Source organism: Phlebotomus argentipes, unplaced genomic scaffold, assembly GCF_947086385.1.
Source record: "Phlebotomus argentipes unplaced genomic scaffold, Phlebotomus argentipes genome assembly contig_2, whole genome shotgun sequence".
Lineage (NCBI taxonomy): Eukaryota > Metazoa > Arthropoda > Insecta > Diptera > Psychodidae > Phlebotomus > Phlebotomus argentipes.
The window spans coordinates 7,383,878-7,405,304 of NW_026776162.1; the positions used below are offsets into that span (position 1 = coordinate 7,383,878).

The 21,427-nt window shown below is 38.9% G+C and overlaps 2 protein-coding genes across 2 annotated transcripts in view; both read right to left on the reverse strand.

The window, feature by feature from the left end:
* Positions 1-8,846: 8,846 nt before the first annotated feature.
* Positions 8,847-11,415, reverse strand: LOC132264778 (zinc finger protein 878-like). The gene is made up of 4 exons (XM_059765096.1): positions 11,151-11,415; positions 9,824-11,093; positions 9,184-9,402; positions 8,847-9,110 (listed from the first exon to the last, which is right to left on the reverse strand). The coding sequence occupies exons 1-4, from the start codon at positions 11,274-11,276 to the stop codon at positions 8,896-8,898; spliced, it is 1,830 nt and encodes a 609-aa protein (XP_059621079.1). The 5' UTR covers positions 11,277-11,415; the 3' UTR covers positions 8,847-8,895.
* Positions 11,416-14,740: 3,325 nt separating this feature from the next.
* LOC132265288 (cell adhesion molecule Dscam2) overlaps positions 14,741-21,427 on the reverse strand; it is a 52,991-nt gene continuing 46,304 nt past the window's right edge. Inside the window, exons 18-22 of the mRNA XM_059765872.1 lie at positions 20,591-20,793; positions 19,674-19,775; positions 18,892-19,228; positions 17,478-17,541; positions 14,741-15,642 (exon numbers count right to left, since the gene is read on the reverse strand). Of these exons, the coding sequence (XP_059621855.1) occupies positions 15,567-15,642; positions 17,478-17,541; positions 18,892-19,228; positions 19,674-19,775; positions 20,591-20,793 (782 nt within the window). The 3' untranslated portion in view covers positions 14,741-15,566. The remainder of the gene's footprint in view (positions 15,643-17,477; positions 17,542-18,891; positions 19,229-19,673; positions 19,776-20,590; positions 20,794-21,427) is intronic.

Consider the following 21,427-nt stretch of genomic DNA (forward strand, 5'->3'; position numbering starts at 1 on the left):
TTTTTTTTTTACAAATTTCGATTTGGCCACAAATATTCCGGACACATTCATAAATTCATTTTAAATATTGCAAATATCACTGAAGTAATCCCTCGAAGGCAAACTATATAAATCCCTGTATTTGAGTTTGAGCAAAAAGATAAACTTTCATCCCCTGTAAATATAACAACATTTCACCCATATTTCATTGACAATTTTTCAAGCAACCTCTGGGGCTCTTTTCCCACCCCAAAACTGCAAAGTTACAAGCGCAATGAAAAATGACAAAGTGTGTGCGGTCGTGGCCAGAAAACTTTGCCCGTCATTTATCACCAGTGCGAGGTGAATTTATGTGTGTTATATTTTTCGATGGTGTATCAAAAAGCGATGAGGACATTTTGAGAAGCTCAGGAAACATATCCTTCCACTCTTCATCATCCACTTGTTATTTACGCACACATTCACTCCTCATTCGCTTTCTCCCTTTCCTTCTGCGCGCACACAGAGCAGAAGTGAATGGCATAAAGAGGGGCGGCATTTAGAGAAACGATGGCATAAGAATAATAAATGAGCGATGTGAAGAAGTGAATAGTGAAATTATAAAATATCTCCAGCATTTGAGGGTGGTAAAAAAAAAATCTCTTTCTCCACACGCGAGAATGCAAAGAAGATAAACAATGCGAGATATAAATTCTATACTTATGAGCTTCGCGCGCGGGGGAGGAAAAGCTTCCCGGCATTCTTCTTTTTCTCTCCTAAATACACTCGTTTATATGGTGGAAATGCGCGCAAAATGCGGGCCGCATAATGAAAAGCTTGGCGCGCTCATGAAAAGGAGAGGAATGAAAATGTGAAAAATTCCCCAACGTGATAAATACAACACAATATTTTTATCCACTTTGTGCATCTCTCGAGGGTGTTTTATATATGTTGAAAATGAGAGACGAAAGAGAGTCGCGGAGAAGATTCAATGAAAATCCATCTCAATTTTATTCACATTCCGAGGTATTTACGTTCGTCTGCAAAAGGGTGGAAAATGGAGCTGTGAGATAGTTTAAAAAGAAAAGAAAAAAAACCAGACGCAGAGAATGGCGTCCAAAACGTGATCATATGGGGAAAATAGAGTCTAAATGGGAGCAAAACAGACACGTTTAGTATCAATCAAATGGAATAACGACTCACTTAAAAGCTCTGTTGTTTATGTCTCAACCCACAAGATGCATTCCTTCGCACATCACACAGTGCCTGGAAATTCATCAAGAGGTCACAGATATTGAGTTTGTGTGAAGAAAGAACTTTGTCTGCGTCGTGCATTGAAAATTATTGTGAACTTTCATGAGATCCTAGAGAGACACTAAAATTCCCATTTGCAAAGTGTGTTGTTGACGCGACAAAACTTTCCTGAGCTTATCGGCTCTTTTGCGGGGGGAGAAGAAGAGAAAATTGAGAAAGTTTCCTTTGCATGTTGCCGAAGGAAGCTCTCGAGCACGCATTCATGCAAAATGTCGATGGTTTTAGTTTCCAATCAATGCTGTCGGTATGATTTATTGCGCTCAAGGGTGAGAGAGATTTTATCCTCTGGAGGAAAAGTCGTCCACCCAGAGTTGTATAATTAAATTTTCCCCAAGCGAAACGTGAGCAGATCGTGAGGAATTGAATGTCTCAGTCCATTTGCCAATGACTTCAGGAGCGTCTGCACGCCCACCAAAGCGCAATTCTTTCGCAATTTCCCACCCGAAGATTTATACTCTTGACCTTTAACATTGGAGGTGTGATTAAGAGATGGGCGCAAAAGTGCGCCAAATCGACGATATATTTACCAATTTGCCGGATGAGATTTCCTTCCCTTCTCCACTTCTCGCAACTCAAGTTAAGATAAATGAAACATTCTCCAGCCCCGATGGCAAAAGTGAAGAGCTCAGGAAGTCTAATTGAGAGTGAAATTGGAGGAATTTCCTTCGAAAATCGAAAGCCATCATTCGAGCCGGAAAGGAAAACTTGAAAAACTTTCAAGACTCCCACGGAAGCCCGGCGAGTGTCGAACAAAGTTTCAGAACTTGCAACAATTAGAGGAGACAAGGTAGCTCACTCGAGAGCTTTTTGAATGCAAAAAGCGCAAAAAGTGTAGCAATGAAGAATGCTCGTGGCGAAAATAACAATTTCACTTCATCCGAAGTTAATGTTTATGCAAATTGAAGAGGAAACGTAAAGATTCATTTGAGAAGAAATGGTGAAAACAATTTATTGTGTTAATTTGTGTGTTTGTTTAGTGTTATATTTGTGATTATTTCAATTGCCACCCTTTAATTAAATAAAATTCGGTGAGATTATTTCGGTGATTTTACTCCAATGTTCGTAAGTTCAACGCTAAAGATTTTTCACAAAATTTTCTACTAAAATAGTACTTTTTCAGCATTGCTTTTAATTAATTTTCTCAATAATTATGATTTCTTACACTTCACACAGTCTCAAATCGTTGACCTCAAGCTCATAATGTCTAATATATTCCGCACAAACTATAATTACTATTCTACTTATCATCTTTCCAATCACGATATTGCATTAGACGGATGTGAATTCAATTGCTGTGCAAATATCGTAAGTTAAGTAACCTTTTGACCCCGATCAATTTCTATTTGCTCTATTGAATTTATATTAGTTTAACTGCAGGCAAACTTAGCAAATGCTTGTTGCCTCGTACACATCACTCAATCCAATATACCATTAATTAATTACAGGTCAAATGCATCAATTTATTAACTCGCGATAATTTTGCAAACAAGATTCCGCAAGTGGTCAAGTGAGAGATACACTGAAATTCTGATATTTCACTGCACAGCAATTGTGGGGCAAACAAACCAACGCTCATCAGCGGCCTTATGACCATTCGCGAGGGTGTGTTTAGGGCGAAAGTGGTGGCAATTTGTACACATTTTCCATGCCATTTTCAGCGTTGGCAACGGAAAAAGCAGATCTTTTATTGCATGGCAAAAAGATTATGTCATAAAGAGGCAACAAACATTGAAGGGCTCTTTTTGTCGATAGCATCGACCAAAAGCTCTCTGAGGGCGTCATTCAAAATTAGATACGAGCAAAAAAATACTCTTTATCGCAGCTCTGGAATAGCATAAAACACAAACATATTCACCTGATAGCTCAGCTGATAGGGCAAAATATTTGCTAGACAGTTGCGAAAATGCTTGATTTTAGCATGTTTTTTTATACTTTCACTGAATTGCCCTTAAAAATATTGTATGAATTTTGAGAACGCCTAAAGAATTTCCTTTTCTATCACTTCACGAGACGCAGTTTCATTTCTGGCGGAAATTGCAGTGGAAATTTCAATAAAAGTTTCATTTCTGATGGGAAAATGAAGTGCATATTTTCCTCCACAATTCAGATAGAATGTTCAATTCGGGGCTGTAGAATTTTTTCCCACCACTTTTCTTCGCTCTTTCACATTTCTCGCGCTACAATAACTCAGTGGCAAACTTTGAAAAAAAAAAACGAAGGAAGAGCAAGAGAAATGATTCAAATGCAGAACGGCAATGAAGGAATTTATGATGAGAATTGGCTGCAGCCCTGAAATTGAAGCCACACACACACGCGGGTTCTTCTACTTCGTGGTCAATATAATCAGAGTCCCGAGTGAGGGAATAGTTTCTCAATTTAGCACACTAGCAGACGCCCAATGTTCCAGGGGAATTTAGTGGTGGAGAGAAAAGTTTGTCGGGCTGGGAAAATTTGTGTACTCTGGGGAATTTTTCAGGTGCATTTCACTGACCTAGAGAGGCGTCTTCGTAAACATTTCATGGGATGCTCAAACCCACAAACGTGCCTCATTGCCAAGGAATTGCACAAGGATGGGAGGAGTGACATAACGAGCTTGCACGAGCACGAAGCTCAATTTGACAGTGAAAATCCTCCTTTTTGCCACTCATTTCATGGGGGAAAATTATCAGCAGTTTGGAATTCCTCACGACGCCAAAGTCATTTTTCTTCATGCTTCGTGCGCAATATTGCAAATGTCTCGTGAGGCTTTTCTCTTTTTCTTTACATTGAATTACATGCACCAAAAAAATGTGCACCATCACAAGGCGAACTCTGTCGCGGTTCATCTTTGCATTTTATGGTTAAGGAAATCATCAGAAATTGGCGGTGAAGCGAAGGGAAAGGCGCAAAATTGCGTTTCCACAGACAGAAAAAATCACTCACCATCAATTTCACCCATCAGAGTTGAACAGTTAACATGAGAATCTAGATTAAGGACTAGATTAAGATGTAAGAGATTATTAGTGTAGAAATTCACGTCACAATTTCTAAGCAAGGACTCGCAAAATGTGAGATTAAAGACACTCCAATTGTTAACAGAGAAAATAAATGGTAAAATAAGAATAATAAATATCATGTTAAATTCATGTTTCATCATCAAAATGTCCACTGATATTCTATATCTTCATTTCAAGATAAAAATCTTGATCTTAACAATATTTGATGTCTCAACATCTTATGCAAAGCTCCTTTTTGTATTGCTAATTTTTGAAACTGAACTGATTTTAAGGCCCAATCATTCGAATTACAGTCAAATATCACAAATTTCGTCTTGAAAACTGCCTAAGATTTAAGAATTCATCAATAAAAGCGCTCTACAATCGTGTTAGACGACAGTTTCTTATTGTGAAACTCTTTCATTGATTAAGAAACACTTTTGCCCCGGGGAAATTTCCAAGTTCAATAAATCCTTTATCTTCAACAAACATCAGCTCTGATGACGTCATCGTGTATGAATAGATCGGAAATGCCTGATGAAAATAAATGTGATAATTTACTCTGTGAATTGGTTGACATTACGTTGGCATTTTCCCATCGTGTCTTGGGCACAAGTGTTGCCAATCTCCCGAACAGACATTTTTCCACCCTCTTCCCCTTTTTCGCTGTGCGGGTGAAGAAAAATCAGAAAAATTTGTATTTCATTTCATCTCCACAAATGCGATATTCGCCCAGGATTGCCATTATTGTTATTATTATCATTTCTTTTTGCGCCTCCCCACCAAATCGACCTGAATATTTTGCCGTCAATCGATGCCATGAGGGCTTTTCTCTCTTTTGAGGGTGGAGGTGAAAAACCACGAAAAGCGTCACATTTGGGGTGGCTTCTGCGGCTATACGGGATCTCTTGGCCACAGAAACTACTTGTCTGGGCTTTCAATTTGACGACACTCTTTGTGCTCTGGCACGACATGAAGACTCTCTCCTCCTGAAGACGACGCGCTTCGTCGAGGGGTGAGTTAACAGAAGGAAACTTTTGAATTTCCCCCCATCGCCACCCAGTCAATCTTGAATTTTTGCGAGGAAGATGGAAATGTACACGACATTGTTGGTGCGCTTTCTTGTCTTCAGCGTGTGTGTGTGTGTGGGTATAAAATTGTATACAAAATGGATTTTTCTTCTTCTTGTAGCCTCGAACACTCGAGGGCATCATCGTCGGAAGGCTTTCCTCAATTGATCCCTCACTCAAGCGCATTGTCAGTGAGTCACTTTGCCACTAATCACACGACTGAGCCCTGATTCCCGGCGACAAGAGCTCTTCTGGCCAAATCTCCTCACTCTTGAGCCGCACAAACGGATTTCAGTGGCTCTGGAACCACTTGAAAGGCATCATTACAGCCAATTTCAATGCATTTTTGATTAGACAAATCTAATATGGCACAGTTTGCCATTCAATTTCCCCACAATTTTCACCTAATGCGGACAAGAGGCAAACAAATGGACCAAATCGCACATTTTGCGATGATCAATTTGTCTTAATATTCCACCATTCTTTATGTGTTTAGTCAGTTTTCTTCGTAAACAGGAGGAAAAAAACAAGAACTTAATTCTTGTCAATTAGCCATTGAATTTGAAAATTTCCAACTTTGCTCAATATTGCTAATTTTTTAATACCCATTAAGCAAAGGTTTCAAGAGTAAATTTCTCACTCTCTATTTATTTATTCATTCACCATTGAAATTGCTTTAATTCTCCATTATTTAGTCGGTCGCCTCTTGGTGTATTTAAACGGATTACAATTTAGAATCTTTGAAAAGCTCTCAACGGATTAACGGAAGTGCAGACAATTATTAATTCATCTACAAAATTCACATGTTTTGACGCTGTGAATTCGCAAGTTGACTTCCTCTTGGGTTGTGAATGGATTTCGCTGCCCAAAGTGCGGGCAAGGCTGCAATTGTGCGCTGAATGAGATCAATGGGCGGCACATTTCACCGCGAGGCTCTTTCCCATTGAGCGCCAAATTGAAAATAGCGATTATGGCGATAGGATTTTGGTTTATTGATTTAAACTCCCGCAAAATTAATTGGCAGCCAGTGCAGAATTGTCAAAGACCAGGATCAATTTCCCCCATGGCTTTGAAATTGTCCACAGACTCTCTCTCTTGTTATTGCGCCACCCAATTTCCCACTGGAGAAGCAGGAAAAACCGACCACAACTTTCATGAGGGGCAAAAGGAAAGAAGAAGAAAAAAGTATTTTGGTGTGAGTGGAAAAATAGAAATGACTTTCTTCCGAATTACTTTGACTTCTTTGAACTTTTTCGATTATATAGAGAAGGAATATTCATCTATTTGACCTCTTCTCATCCCCTGGCGAGAGCTTTACAGCCAGCATAGAGAAAATAAAATATTAAAGGGAGTTTGATTTAAATGAAATTTCGACAAGTGGCGGAGAGTGAAAAGTTTCTCCCTCGCGGAGAATCTCAATTGCATCCGTCGCTCTTGAGATTGTGTCTCGAGAAGCGCGCCTCGGGGGCAGGAAAACTTGGGCTTCAGTCCTTGAATTATTCACTAATCCCCAAAATTCAATTAATATCGCTTAATAATTCAGCACACAATTTTCTCTTCCTCTTCCCATTTCTCGCAACATCCAATATTGTCGACTTTAATTCATCTGAGTGAATAGTTTTCCTCGAAGACGAAACACTGTGGCGATTCGTAATCCATTAAGGAAGGCCTGTAATTCACCAAGGAACGCCCCGAAAGACATTAGAAGCAATTGTAGAGAAATTAAATCAAGTGCCGCAGAGTTATGCGGAGATTGGACGAACCCTTCCTGGCCACGGGATGTCAAGGGGATAATTATCGTCACACGTGTGTATTCTCACCCGGAAGTGAGTGGGCATCGCTTAACCCTCTCATTCAGGCAGCATTTCAGGCCACTTCACGTCGGAAAGCAAGGGAAAAACATAAACATTTATATAGGAAATTTCGGTTATTTTCCGGACTTCTTTGACGATGTTAAATCTGACTAACTTTCCAAAGAAATCTTATAATATTTATCATTTCTAATTAAATTGGAAACTAGCGAAACTAGCACAAATTTACATCATTTCCAAGAAATAATAAAGTTAATTCCGGATGAAGAGTAACTTCATTTGAACATAATTTCATAACTATGAAATATTTCAGTAATTTAATATCTGAATCACATTTTTGCCTAATTTGACATCATAAAATGGTTTCAAAACTATTTGAGAATACATAAAATCCCACATTTCACATGAAAAGAAGATGTTTTGCACTTCTAAGTGATATGATGCGATGTAATTACAAATATTTCCCCATATTTCAGTAGTTTTCCTACCGGAGATTCTCAACTTCAAAGGGTTAAAATGTAAAGAATACACTTCTGATATATTGTATCGTCGTATTATTGTGAAAGTGCAATTTGCTGGAGAAATTTCAGTTGTGGAATTTCTCATGCAAAATGCCCGAAGCACTGACAGTTATAGTGCATTTTCCAGAAATCAAATAAGGATATCCTTTGATGGAAATACTCTTGCTCACTCACTCCCAATTTTGCCTCTCTGTCATGCGGAAAATTGAGTTTTAGCATTTTTCTCCCCTTGCAAATAAACATATTTGATATTTTTTTTGGGTCTTATTATGCTTTATTCACCCACTTGCAAAGACACATATGAAATCCCAGTTCAATCAATCTTTTTCTGCGACTGTTTTAGAGAGAAGGAAAAAAAAGAGGAAAAATAGCCTTAGCATTGTCGCAGCAATTCTTCATGCGCGCGATGGCAAGAATGACAAATGTTAAATGAAGCAATTTAGCGGATAATTTTCTCTCCAATTAAACAATTGTTGTCAAATATTATATTTTGCTGTAAAAGATAAAAACAACTCCACAGGCAGTGTTAAGTAGAATTGATAAATAGTGTTAGGGAGAGACGACAGAGAAGTGGTGTGTTATGTAGTTGTTAAGGATGAAGACGAAATTAATTAGATAAATACTGGAGCAAAAGTAGATTGTATGATAAATTAGTTTATTGATCAATTGCAGAGAGACTTGAAAAAAAAGGGATGCACAAATTGATTTCTCCCTCTTCTCTTATTTTTTACACACAATCTTAATCAATTAGTTCTACTGATAAGCGTGTGACTGAGTTTAGAGGATACAAATAAACTGTTTTTTTTTGACCCATTGAAGTGTGACAAAAGAATCCTATTGATGTTTGTTGTAAAAAAAAAGGATATAAAACATAGCAATGTAGCGCGAGAGGAAGTGCAGGAGATTCTGTGAGCGCGCGACATGAAACCAATCAATAATAATTATAGAAAAATAGTGGTGAAGACGTTGTGTGCATTAGGATAAAATGTTGCCAAATTCCCTGGTGGAATTGAAACTCTCGTGTGTATTTGTGTAAATATGGGGATAAATGTTACCAAAAAAACAAAGTCTAGAGATGCTGAAGAAATTGTTGAGGAAGAAAACAAATTGTACAGAAGAGAATAAAAGACGTCTTTCCAATTCAACTGCAGACGCCGCCAATGTGCTGGAATGAAGAATAATGTGTGCGACCAGAGCGAGAGAAGGGAATAAATTATATTTTGTAGCCAACACGAGATATTCTGGGTCACTTCGTCCTCAGGTGTGTCTTCATGTGCGTCTTCAGCGCCGTGGGCTGGATGAAGCGCTTGCCGCACACGTCGCACGCGTGCGGCTTCTCGCCCGTGTGCGTCATCACGTGGTGTTTCAGCGTCTCCGACTTGCCGAATGAGCGCTCGCAGTGCGGACAGGGGAAGGACTTGATGCCCTGATGGACAACCTTAACGTGCCGCTTCATGTTCTCTGCGAGAGGCGCAATGGCGTGAGCATGACTGTCAGACAAATTTGCCTTTCTTTGCTTTTCTTTCGTACTCACCTCTGCTGGAGGAAATCAGCGGGCAGAGCTTGCATGGCCAGACCGTCTCGCGCGTGTGATAGTTCATGTGGATCTTCAGCTCCCTGGCCGTCACCTTTCGCATGCCACAAATCGTGCACTCGTGATTCTTGATGCCCTCGTGGCGCATCATGTGCACCTTCATTTTGTGGTCCGTCACGAAGCGCTTCGAACACATCGAGCAGCCGAAAGGACGACTCTCTGCAAGACAACGCCATCCATCAGTCAAGGTAAGACACAGACCTTGAACAACTGGTCTGACTCCATTCCTCCCTTCTTCACTTAGATTCTAATCGTGAATTCAATCAAAGGTAAGTGAGGCAGAATGTTAAAAAATGCTAAAATTATCACCCCAGCAATCAAGAATTAGAGGTGAAAATGAAAATCGACCCCAAACTCACATTTTTCATAGAGTAACAGCACATTATCAATCTATGAAATTAAAGAAACTTTGGCTTAAAAGCTTCACTGTAAGAGAAATGATGCCCCACAATCCCCTACAGTTTTAAACCCTTGAGAAACACTTGTTCATAAATTAGTTGTTCTGCTATTGAACACAGTGAGCTTTTTTCGCCCTTCTCACTTGACAAAACGATGCTGAAATCCAGGAAAATAAACTCACCAGGACCAGAATGGCTGTAGCTGTGCTTCTTCAGGCCCGCCGACGATGGGAAGAACTTGCCGCACACTTCGCAAATGTGCTTCTTCGGCGGCGGTTTGGGCTTCTTCGGGTTGTGATGTCGACTCATGTGATACGTGAGCGATTCCTGGCATTCATACACGCGGAAACACTCGGGATAATCGCACGTGAAGGGCGACTTGACGCCATGCTTGCGCGACATGTGCCACTTAAGAGAGTCTGGCCGCGAGTATTCCTTGTTGCACAGTGGACAGAGAGTGCCCTTCTTCATTCCCTGATGGATTCGCCTGATGTGTGACTCGAGGCCGAGCTTCTTGAAGAACTTCCGGCCACAGATTTCGCACTCGAGACTCGGCTTGATGCCTCGATTGGTCGCATAGAGCTTAAATGGTTTGCCCTCGTTGTCCACTCCCTGTTCCACGCCGCCGTGCACGACGGCCCTGTGCATGCCCAGACCCTTTGGCGTGATGAAAGCACTATCGCACAGTTTGCAAGTGTAATTCTTGGGCTTCGACTCTTTCGGCGGCGACTGCTTTGGCGGCTGCTTCTCCGGCTTGGGATTGTCCGGATCGTGGCAGCGCTGCATGTGCTTCAGCAGAGCCTTCTCGCACTCGTACTGCCTGAAGCAGCCGGGATAATTGCAGCCAAACTCACTCTTCACGTCGTGCTTCCGCGCCATGTGCCACTTGAGAGTGCCCGGATTGCACACCGCCTTGTCACAGATCGGACACACATTTCCCTTCTTCAGGCCTTGGTGGACCCTTCGCATGTGCGACTCAAGGCTGAACTTGTTCCGGAAGCGCCGCTTGCACAGCTCGCACTCAAAACACGACCTTTCCTCCTTCACTTCCGCCTCCTCGCCAACATCCTCATCCTTCACACTCGTCTTCGGCACGCGCTTCTTCGCCACCTTGCGTGCGGTCAGTGGCACGTCATCCGCATCCTCACTGGTCGCCTCTGACAGCCTCCTATTGCCCGCCAGCGGATCCACGGACTCGTCGGGATTGAATTTGCTCTCCGGCGGGAAGTCAAATGAATTGGAATCCGCCACGTCATCCACATCTGACTTGGGCTCCGCCAATCCCTCCGGCGGCATGTACTTCTCCTCGAAGGGCACCTCACCGCTCATGGAGAGGATCTGGTGGAACTCCAGAGCCGTGGAGGCGCACATCTTGCGGAAGTTGTACGTCTCCAGAAGGCGATTGTAGCAGGAGGCGCACAGAACTCCCGGAAGTCCGTCATTCTCGTGGATCTGCAAAGACAGGGGTAAGTCACCAACCTCCGGACAATCACTGGGCGTCATCCTCACCGGCAGGGATGTGGCTTCCTGGAAAATGTGCGGCAGATTTGTGGAGGCGAAGATGAAAACTTGCGAATCACCCTGAACTTTTATTCTACACGCTCTGCACTTTCCTGCCAAAGCAGCACTCTCCATCGCACTGATCACACCCTTTGCACACACAAGAGATTACAATTCACCTAAATTCACTACGTGAGAGCACCTCAGTGGAGTTCCAGACGCGAAAATCCGAGGAAAAACATTCTCCACAAGTGTGTTGTTTACAAAATTAGACGTCCGGAAAGTCAACATGGCCAATTCTCAGTCAACTTCACATCACTTCGCCAACCGGCGCTCAGACGGCGGGAAAATCATAACCTCCAATTTATTACATAACGCTTTTATTCTCGAAAATCAGTGAAAAAATGTACAAATTAGATACTTAGAAAATTAGTAGATACAAAATTACACTGAAATGCTTAAAGAGAATGTGGCAAAGCATCTAAAATCTAAGGAATTTCACGTCTCATGGCAAAACGCAACATTTTTTTCTCTTCTTCTTCATCTTCTCATAGCGCGCGCATGGCCAATAAAATGGGGAAGAATTCCAACAACACTCCTTCCAACACGAGAGATTTCTCTGCATGTCTCTCGCAAGAGTGTTGTCGTCTTTTTGTGCTATCAGCGGAAACTTATCAGTGTGTGGAACAAATTGATGCAAACATATCAAAATGAGGTTGTTTTACACATAGAATAATTAATTGGGATTAACTAGTGGATCTTATCATCATCTTTTCTCAACTATAAATTTTTTTCATTTTCTGTTCCTCAAAAGTTACACAAAAATAAGCGAGCAAATACATCTACTATTTAATTAGTTTACTTTTTTCTTCATCAATTTTTTTTTATATCATCGAACATTGGAATTTTCTTGCTCAAGTTTATATTTTCTATGTAATGTTTTTCTGTGTAATTTATGTAATTCTTTTTTTTTTTTGCTGTATTATATAGCTATATAATCGTATAGTTTTGAGATTTTCCACTCGCTTTATGTGTTCTATTTTTAGGGATTATGCATTTTACTTGGGAGCGAAGGTGAGCTTTGTGAAACTCTAGACTAGAAAAGGGAGCATTTTCCCCTTTCGCATTTATTGGGATATAGAAGAAAAGTGTCTCTGGCGGCAAAAGGAATCGCGTAATGATCTCTCGGGATTATGGATGGCTGACTTTCGCAGTCCAGCGCGTCCTGCAACTAAAGAGACAAAACACACATCGAGGGAAAAGGGACACAATTCTGCGGGGATGTTTGCTCATCAATTTATCTCCTTCACTATGTCCTAAAGAACTCTCATTCTATTTTATCGCCGTCTTTATGTCTTGGCTAAAGAGACAAAGAAAATGTCACACTGAAGCTAGCAATTGGAGTTTAACAACATTCAACAAATACTAGCAATCGATATTAGATAGTTAAAAATTTGATTATTTTATACGTTCCTCGTCAAAACTTCTCCTTCCTCCTTTTCTTCTTCTTCTCCTAATCGCTCGAACTTCGCTCTTCACTCTCTTCATTGATTAGATTGATAATTTTCATTTCATTATTATATATTCATATATAGAGTAATATATATGTTATGTAATTCAAAATTCTTTTAAATCTAAGTATTTCTCATCTCCCGTCAATATTCTCATCTTTATGATAAATGCATAGAATAGTAATTTTTATGTATTTTTCCTTTAATTTGGTTTCCATTTGCAAAATTAGTGAACGAATTATTACTTTTTTTTCTTTACGTTAATTAAACATCAAGATCTATTTTTGTCTGAAAAAATTATCTTTTGTTTATGAGAAACTTCTGTTTTTTTTCTTCTTCCTAATAAAATTCTTGAAAATATTCCTTTTTCTTCTATCAAATAGATTAAAATACGTTTATTCTCATTATAAATTCTCCATGTAAAATTTGATTCTATGTTGCCAAAGAGATTAAAAAGAATAAAAAAACGGAAAAGATGATTTTGTAAAAAAAAATAAGTATTTCATAAGAGAAATTTGCGAATTTTGATTTCATTCTACATGTGCACATCTAGAATGAGCAAATTCTCGTCAGTCACGAAAAAATCGATTTTTTGAAATCAAGAAAAAAAAATCAACAGAAGAGAATAAGAAAAATAAAAATCTACATCTCTATTTTAGTAGTTCATTTTATACGATAGAATGTCACAATTATTTTCTCTTTTCCTCATTAGTTATTTATTATTTATTAAATATTTTATATCTCTTAGTAATATTTTTTATGCTTTTAAGCGATCTACGCAATATTTTTCTCTCTTCTTCTTCTTCCACTGTAAGATTATATCATGGACACTAATTAAATGTCTATATTTTTTTGCCTTTTTAAGAGGAAAAATCATAATTTGAAAAAAAAAATCAAAATAAATCCTAAAATCATTTAGTTACATATAAAAACCGCACATGAAAAAACGTTCATCAATCAATTGATAAGTGAGAATTAATTCAAATAAAATATCACAATGGTATTTTCTCAATCAATCAAACATTCAATTACAATATGTATCAAATAATTTATCTCTCGCCTGAGCTCTGAAGTGATTCTGCTTTTCTCAGTTTTTGCGGGAAAAACACTCGCAGAAAGCTCATCTTAAAGACAAAATTTATATGGGATTTTTTCTCATTCTGTGCTCGCGTGTGAAGATTCGTCATTGTTCACATTCTCTAATGCATAATAGATCACACTGCTAAAATATAATTAATCACTATATCGGCAGAGAAATCATTCATCTTCGAAGACTAGGAATTTTCTCATTTCTCTTCTCAAGCTATCAAAAAATACACCATGGAAGATTGAAAGGTGGACATAAATTTTGGAATAAGAATCTCTCTTTCTCTCTCTCTCTCTCTTTCTATACAACAACCCTTTTTCAAGCACAACCACTTTCCTTTTTGTCCAAAACAGAAGAGACTAAAAGCTGAATGAGAAGGGAATTTCATAGAGGATAAACCCATTCAATCCTCGTCATTTCTCCGCACTTTCAATTCACGGGCTTTCTTTTTTTTTCTCTCTCCCAACCACAAAAAAAATGCCATGGGAAAGATGAGGAAGAATCTCTCTTGCAACTGAAAGCAGACACTAAATCCACTAGAGGTTTTTCCTCCCCTTTTTTTCATCTATTTTGGAAGATCTCGTTTCTCTATCATTATTCACTATTTTTTTTATGTATGATTTTCCATGCGACTCTGCGAACTCAATTCTACAAAAGTCTACACACAAAATCCTCTCCTAAGTGGTGTATAATACAAGAGACTTTTTCGCGGTGTCACTCGACGGTGCAAAGTTGAGGAACTCTGTTCACTATTCAGAAGAGAGCAAAAGGATGAACTTGACACATTTGTGGCACTGAAAAACTTGATATAAAATTCACCAAACTATACCACAAATCACAAATTAAGTGATTAAAGATAATTATCTTTGCAATAAAATATAAATTAGACATTAAAATTCTATGTAAACAAATATTGAAGACAATTTTGATAAATACTCCAAAAATTATAGAACAACTGAATAAAATTCATCCTTTTTGCATCTTCAAGTGTTTCTCCGTGAAAAATAAATGCAAATTAAAATATTCTATAAAATTGATTCCTTCTAAAATATATATATATCTGTCTATTTTTCCACTTTACAATTTCTACAAAATAGTCAAATGATCTTTACTAAAAGATCCTCTTTTTCTAACCCCTTCTCTATGTTTTATTTTTCTTCTTCTGTGAACAATGTCAATTCTTCATATACAAAAAAAAAATTCTTGCACGCGCACAATGAGAAAAAATCGACACACTTTTGAAAAGTGTCACTGGGAGTAACAAAAATAAATTCAAAAATAAATTTACACAATTACAGTAAGAAAAAATTTGGAGCGAAAAAGAAAAAATCATATTTCTTCTCGCTTTCCCTTCACACATCGATTATACAAAAGTGTTTCTTCATCTGAAAAATTACAAAAATCCATTACAAAGAGAGACTTTAAGATTCTGCATTAGCCATAGTTGTTGTTGTTGTTTTTTTGTATTATAGTTGTATAGTTGTGAAAAAATCATATTCATTCGTCTCATCATAACTTTTTGATCGCGATCTCTCTTCCACGCTTAGGATAAATCATAAATCATTGGCAGAGAATTATGACAATTAAAAAAATAAAACTGAGAAATGGAGCAAATTTCTTTGGCACCAAAATTTCTTCTTTTTTTCTCTTTCTTTCTTTGTATAAATATTATGTGTGTCTCTCGAGAGTCATAATTTAAAGAATATATAGTTTTTCTCCTTTCAATATTATAAATATTATAAGACTTACGAACGTAAGAGACTCGCTTGTGATGGCAAAAAGTCCTCGGTCGATCGCGATCCTGCCTCCGTTTGACCATCTTATAAATTACACTGCCAGAGTATCGTAGGCTGTGAGTCCGGCGGCGCCACTTTGTTGTTGGTATTTGGAGCCGATTTCGTTTCTGTGTTTTGGGGGCGGAAAAAGGGGGCAAAAGCACGAGGAGGGGGTGGAAAAATGTGAAAAAGAGATTAGTCATGTTGAACAGCAAAACTCCTTCTTCTTCTTCGCCTCTCATCGCTTTCACTCTATGAACATTCAATGAAAACTTTCAGCCAAAAAAAGGTGCGGGACGTCATTTTGGGGGTCAGAGAGAAAAGGACTTTCCATCCTTTCTCAGCGCTCTTTTTTTCTTCTCTTACCCACTCTTTCATTGAATTCTCTTCTTTTTCTTATTTCTTCATCCACCCAAAGATAAGGAGAGAAAAAAAACACCCTGTGGAAATGGGAAATTTCCATCGTGGGAAGAAAAATTAAGAAGTGAAAATCAAAGGCGTAAAAAACCCGCTGAAGGATTAAAAGTGGGAGGGGAAAAAATTAAAGAAGCCAAACAATTAATGAAGCATTAATACTTGAAGAACTTGTGCGCGAATTGAGGGTGGAAAATTAAATTATCCACCCTCACAATTGGTCAATTAAACAATAAGCACAGAGAAAAGCTCTCTACAGCAAAACTACATTATATCCATTCCTTGAGGCATTCCGGCGCATGCAGAGAATCACATTAAAAGCACAATTACATTAAAAGTTGGCAGAAATTAATTCACCATGCCCCAATAACTGTGAGCATAAGAAAGCTAATCATATCATTACACACTTACGATTTCCTTCCACTGGTTGTTAGTCGAGGAGTTTTGTTAGTTGATTTTGCAACATTTTGTGAGTCGTTCAGTAATAATATCATCATAAAAAATGCACATCGAGTGAATTGAATGTTTGTCAATTAAGTGGCATTTAACAGGCGCAGAGTAAATAGAAAGAACAGTAATAACGACACATTAAATTTGCCTTAATATACACACAAAAAAAAGAAAAAGAGGGTAAATAACATTTTTGCCAATGTTTAATCAAGGCAAATTCATCTCAGTTAAAAGCAGTTAAAAAAAATTCCTGGCAGATGCTTTTCTCTTTTCCCCTCCAATTTGAAAAGTGATGGAGAAAGAGAATGAAATTACGTGTACAAGGAAACATTGCAGAAATTTCAATTTCAATTTTATGCCTCTATGGGTTTTTAGTCGTGTATACACAGAGAGAAAAAAGGTAATGATAGCAATTAGAGAACAAAAAAAAAACAACCCTAATTTCAACATTTAATCAATACATTAGTCGCATCGCTCGAAAGACTTCCCACATAATCATGTGTTGGCAAAAGACGCATCGTTAAAGGCTTTTGTGAATCGAGAGCAACAATTATGATTATAATTTAATACAATGTAATTTGAAACTTTCAACATACGAAATCGATACAATTCTGAGAATAATCAGATATTCCAATTTTCCTGTATGACAAATGCCGAGTCCAGAGAAATGTGGAGAAACTCTCCAGATTCCACCTGAACGCGGCGGCATTTGTAGCAGAATTGGCAAAAGAACACGAGACGACAAGGTGATTGTGAGCATGAGTGGCAAGATGACAATACAAAAAGAAGATGCTCATCAGCAGAGAATGAAATAAGGACGATTTCCAACTGATTTGCTCCCCTTTCTCTCTCTCTCTCTCTCGGCATCACAACAGCCCACATACGTCGGCGTCTTTGAGCGTAATTCCTAATATCAAACGAATGTCACAGAAAAAAACAACGGGCGCGGGGTGGCAGATAATTAAAGAGACACGGGTGGTTTTGGGGGTGGGTTTTCTTCTTCTTCTTTTCGCCCATCAGAGAAAAAAAAAACACACGGCGAATTTTGGCAATGGAAACAGAAAGCAACTAAAATGTGTTCCTTTTTTTTTGCACATACCTCTCAATCAATTTGCGCATTTCTTCAGTTGTGCGCCCATCCTTCTGATGAGGAGACCTTAAGGCTGTGAAATTTCATATACAAATTACAGATAATCTTCCTCTCATTACACCTTCCTTCTCATCATCATCACTAATGCCTACATGCTATTATATCGCATGAATACAATATGCGCACTCTGTTTCTGATGTGACAAGTGTAGAATTACCCCAGAAACATCTCACATTTAGCCTCCCTCTTCTGATGACGAAAGAGGGTGGAAACATTAATCTTCAACTCTTACTTTACACACAACTTTCCAGGAATCCCTCCTTTTTTTGTGAGACGCTTTAACAGGAAAATCACTTGAAATTGTCATGAAAATGGGTGCAATTTTAATTCTTTTTCTCTCATAAAAAAAATGGATTAAAAATCACTCTTCTAAGTTGCAATGATTTTTTTTTTATATCTCATCCTTATGTTCAGGGATGGAAAAAAGCTCTCGTTAAACACAAAATATTATAATTATTTGTGAGCGGAATATAACAATTCCATTTCCTTTTCCACATGCCACAAACATAGTCACACAGTCATACGGAAAAAATTAATTACACTTTTTTTTTTAATTTCGATGAAGAATAGAGAAATGTATGAGAAAGGAAAACATGTTATACACAAATCTCAACACTAAACACATGACAAACACAATGTAGTAATAATAAGGCTATTGTAAAAGTGAAAAATACCATGAGTTTCTGTAAATATTATATGACACAAAAATCTACCACAAGTGCGGCAACCAAACAGAATGTTAAAAACACATTTGATATGAGCTTTTAAAATATGGAGCATGAGAACTTAAGAGGCGCAAAACTTTCATAAATATATTATATGGATTAATGGAGTGGGTAAAATCAATTGGTGATTGTGACTAAAAATATTTCGTCGCGCTGTAATGTAATGATTAAATCATGAGACGAGTACAAAAGTGAATCCAGTTCTCAATGTTGTATGAGATGACGATGAAATTCAATCCATTTTGTGATGATTCAACAAACAAATAAGAAACTGTGAATGAGCTGAATTGCAACTCAATTTATAATTGTTCAAACACACACGCTTTCGTATGTGTGGTGAAACCAATTCAATAGTGATAAAATGAATAGAAAAGAAACACATCAAGAACTTTTTTCTATTGACTCTAGTTAGAAAACTCACCCTCGTCTGTGTTCTCTGCATTGAGAGTTAGAAAACAGACATGAAATACCTTTTCTTCTCTTCACACAAAATCTCCTTCTTCACAACTTTATATATACAGAGATTCAGAGATACACGCGATGACGTAAGCGAAAGCACATTTGTATTTACAAGGATCAACGCGCTCTCTGAACTTCTGTGACCCTAAACAGAGGGCACAAGGAAAGGGCAAACTTACCTCCATAATTTCCACGCGGTCCGTGATCGCGATCACACTCAGCCTCTGATATTTCGTTGCTCTCTTTGGAATCATTGAACGAGGAGTTGCTCTCGGCGTGGTTGCGCGGCGGCGGTGGCGGCGGCTCGGGTGAGCCATTGGGCAGATTCCTGGTGGAACCCACGCTGCGGCGCCCCACGGAGCCACGAGAGCCATAGTGGTCGTACGGGGCGCCATACGGAGCGCCATACTGCGAGCCATACTGATCCTCCTCGGGAGCGCAATTGGCCGGATCGTCATATTCAGGACCTCCCGGGCCGCCATAGAGAGAACCAGAATTCACGCGAGTGTAGCGACGCTGCAAATAAGCGACAGCAATGGCAATTTATCTTGAGAAAACCGTTTTCTTCTCATTTCAAGGAAAAAATTGCGATATTACAACAAGAAAATATAATTTCTACCAAGAAAAATTTTTATATTTCAGACACGAACCAAGAAAAACCCTTTTCTGACACCAAAAACAGGCATTTATGCAGAAAAATAGATTAATGCTATTCCAGTATCACTAAAAAGTGAAATTTAACAATGAAAATTTCCATTTTCTCGCTATGAGACAGTTTTTATAAGCAATTGATGGCATAAATCTCTTGTTTGGGACATTTTAGCACAGACACCTTTTAAGCTAATGCTCAAAATATCAAATCTTGGTCTGAAAATCAATTTAATGGCAAAATTTCTATTCTATATTGCTAATAATTACTGGAAATACTATAGAAGTAAGACAACCTGAGAAAAACACTCACATATTGATCCTCCTCGGCACAATTGGCGGGATCATCGTACTCCGGAGCCGGCGTGTAGATTGAACTCTGACCACCTTGGCTATTCTTGCGCGCATAGCGGTTCTGATGGCGTGGCTAGGCAACCACAACAAAATGAACAAATGCCACCACCCAAGACAAACAATTCATTTGGGGAATTAATAGCGTCTCCTTTCCGTATTCAATTTCACACGTTCTCCGCTCCACTCTCTTTCGCCATCCTCTTAATCCCTTCAATCCGTCTATTTTAACTTTTCGCCGCCCCGCGGGCGAAGCTTTTGTCCTCATTAAGTCTCACACTCACTCCAATTCCGCCCCACTTCCGAGCTCCTCTCATCCCCTAAAGCCCATCGCTCACACACACACACGTTCACACGTCTCCCGGATCCCCCGAGAGACAGTGACGCGCGAAGGAAAGCGTGCAGAATCGACAGAGCGGAGATGGATTTCCTGAAAGCTTCGCCATTCCTTTCACGCCCATGAAAAGCCACAAACAATTATGGGGTTTGTATATATGGTTCTCCAGTCAAATCATAATGAATAACAAAATTACTCGGGGAGAATTTCAGCCAAATAAAACTTCGCTAATTGCTCTCTCCCACACTCTCTTTCTCTCTCTGTTCGTCGTGTCGCTCAAGAACATCGCTCAATTAATTTTTTGGCATGGCTTGCAACTCAAGAGCGACAATCTACAATGAATTCTACACTTTTCAGCCACGCTCTGTTGAAGTGGATGAAAAAGCCACAGGGAAGAGTGCCGTGAAAAAGTGTAATCCTATTAGAGGCTCAAAAACTTTTTCACACCGCGCGCACGGCAAAAGAGTGTCAAGGAGACGCCATTAAATCACGCCCAAAGAGTTGAGTGAAACAATAAAACCGGGAGAAACTGAAACACTGACCATCGATTGGGAGCCCGAGCGTGAGTGCACGTGGCCAGGATGTTGCATCGTTCCCGGCGGTCCCATTGTGCCCACATGTCCGGGTCCGCCGTGACCGTTCTGGTGTGGGAACGTCTGGAAGTTCATTGCCTTCGTGGGATCCATCTCCTCGCGGAAGCCCAGCAAGTGGAACGTGGCGTACGGGCAGATCTCATCCTCCATACCTCCATTGTGTGCGGCGCACAAGTGCAGTTGCAGGAAGATAAAAAAAAAGATGGAAAGACAATTGATTAGCAATTTCCACTCGACTTCGTGTTGAAGGAGGCAAAAATTCCTCCTTCGCAATTCAACCACAGCCATTATTATGAACTTGTGACACATCGAGGAGTGATTAACAATCACGCATGAGAGATTGATGATGAAGCTAATTAATCAAAAACGAAATACGCTCTAGATAACAAGGGCAATACTTCGTGAAAGATGGAATGAAACAAAACAAAAATGCTTAAAGGGATGTGATGATGAACGCTAAATATCATAAGGCAACAACGAGAGGATGAAGAATAATATTGATAAAAAAATGTATAGAAAACAACTCTTGGACTTGCCTTACCAAATTTCTCTTTTTCTCTCTCTCTCTCTCTTCCGTCCGTTGATGAAGAAAACCATCTTCTCCGGACAATTTAACATCAAAACTCATATCAAATTCCATGTCAGACAAAACAACAAGAGTACTTGGAAATCATCACAAAAATTGTCTGTTTCGCATTACGAATTATTTGCGTAATTTTCTTTTTCGTCTTCAACAGAAATTATAATCAACAAAATGTAAATTCTTATCACTCAGAATTCATGGGC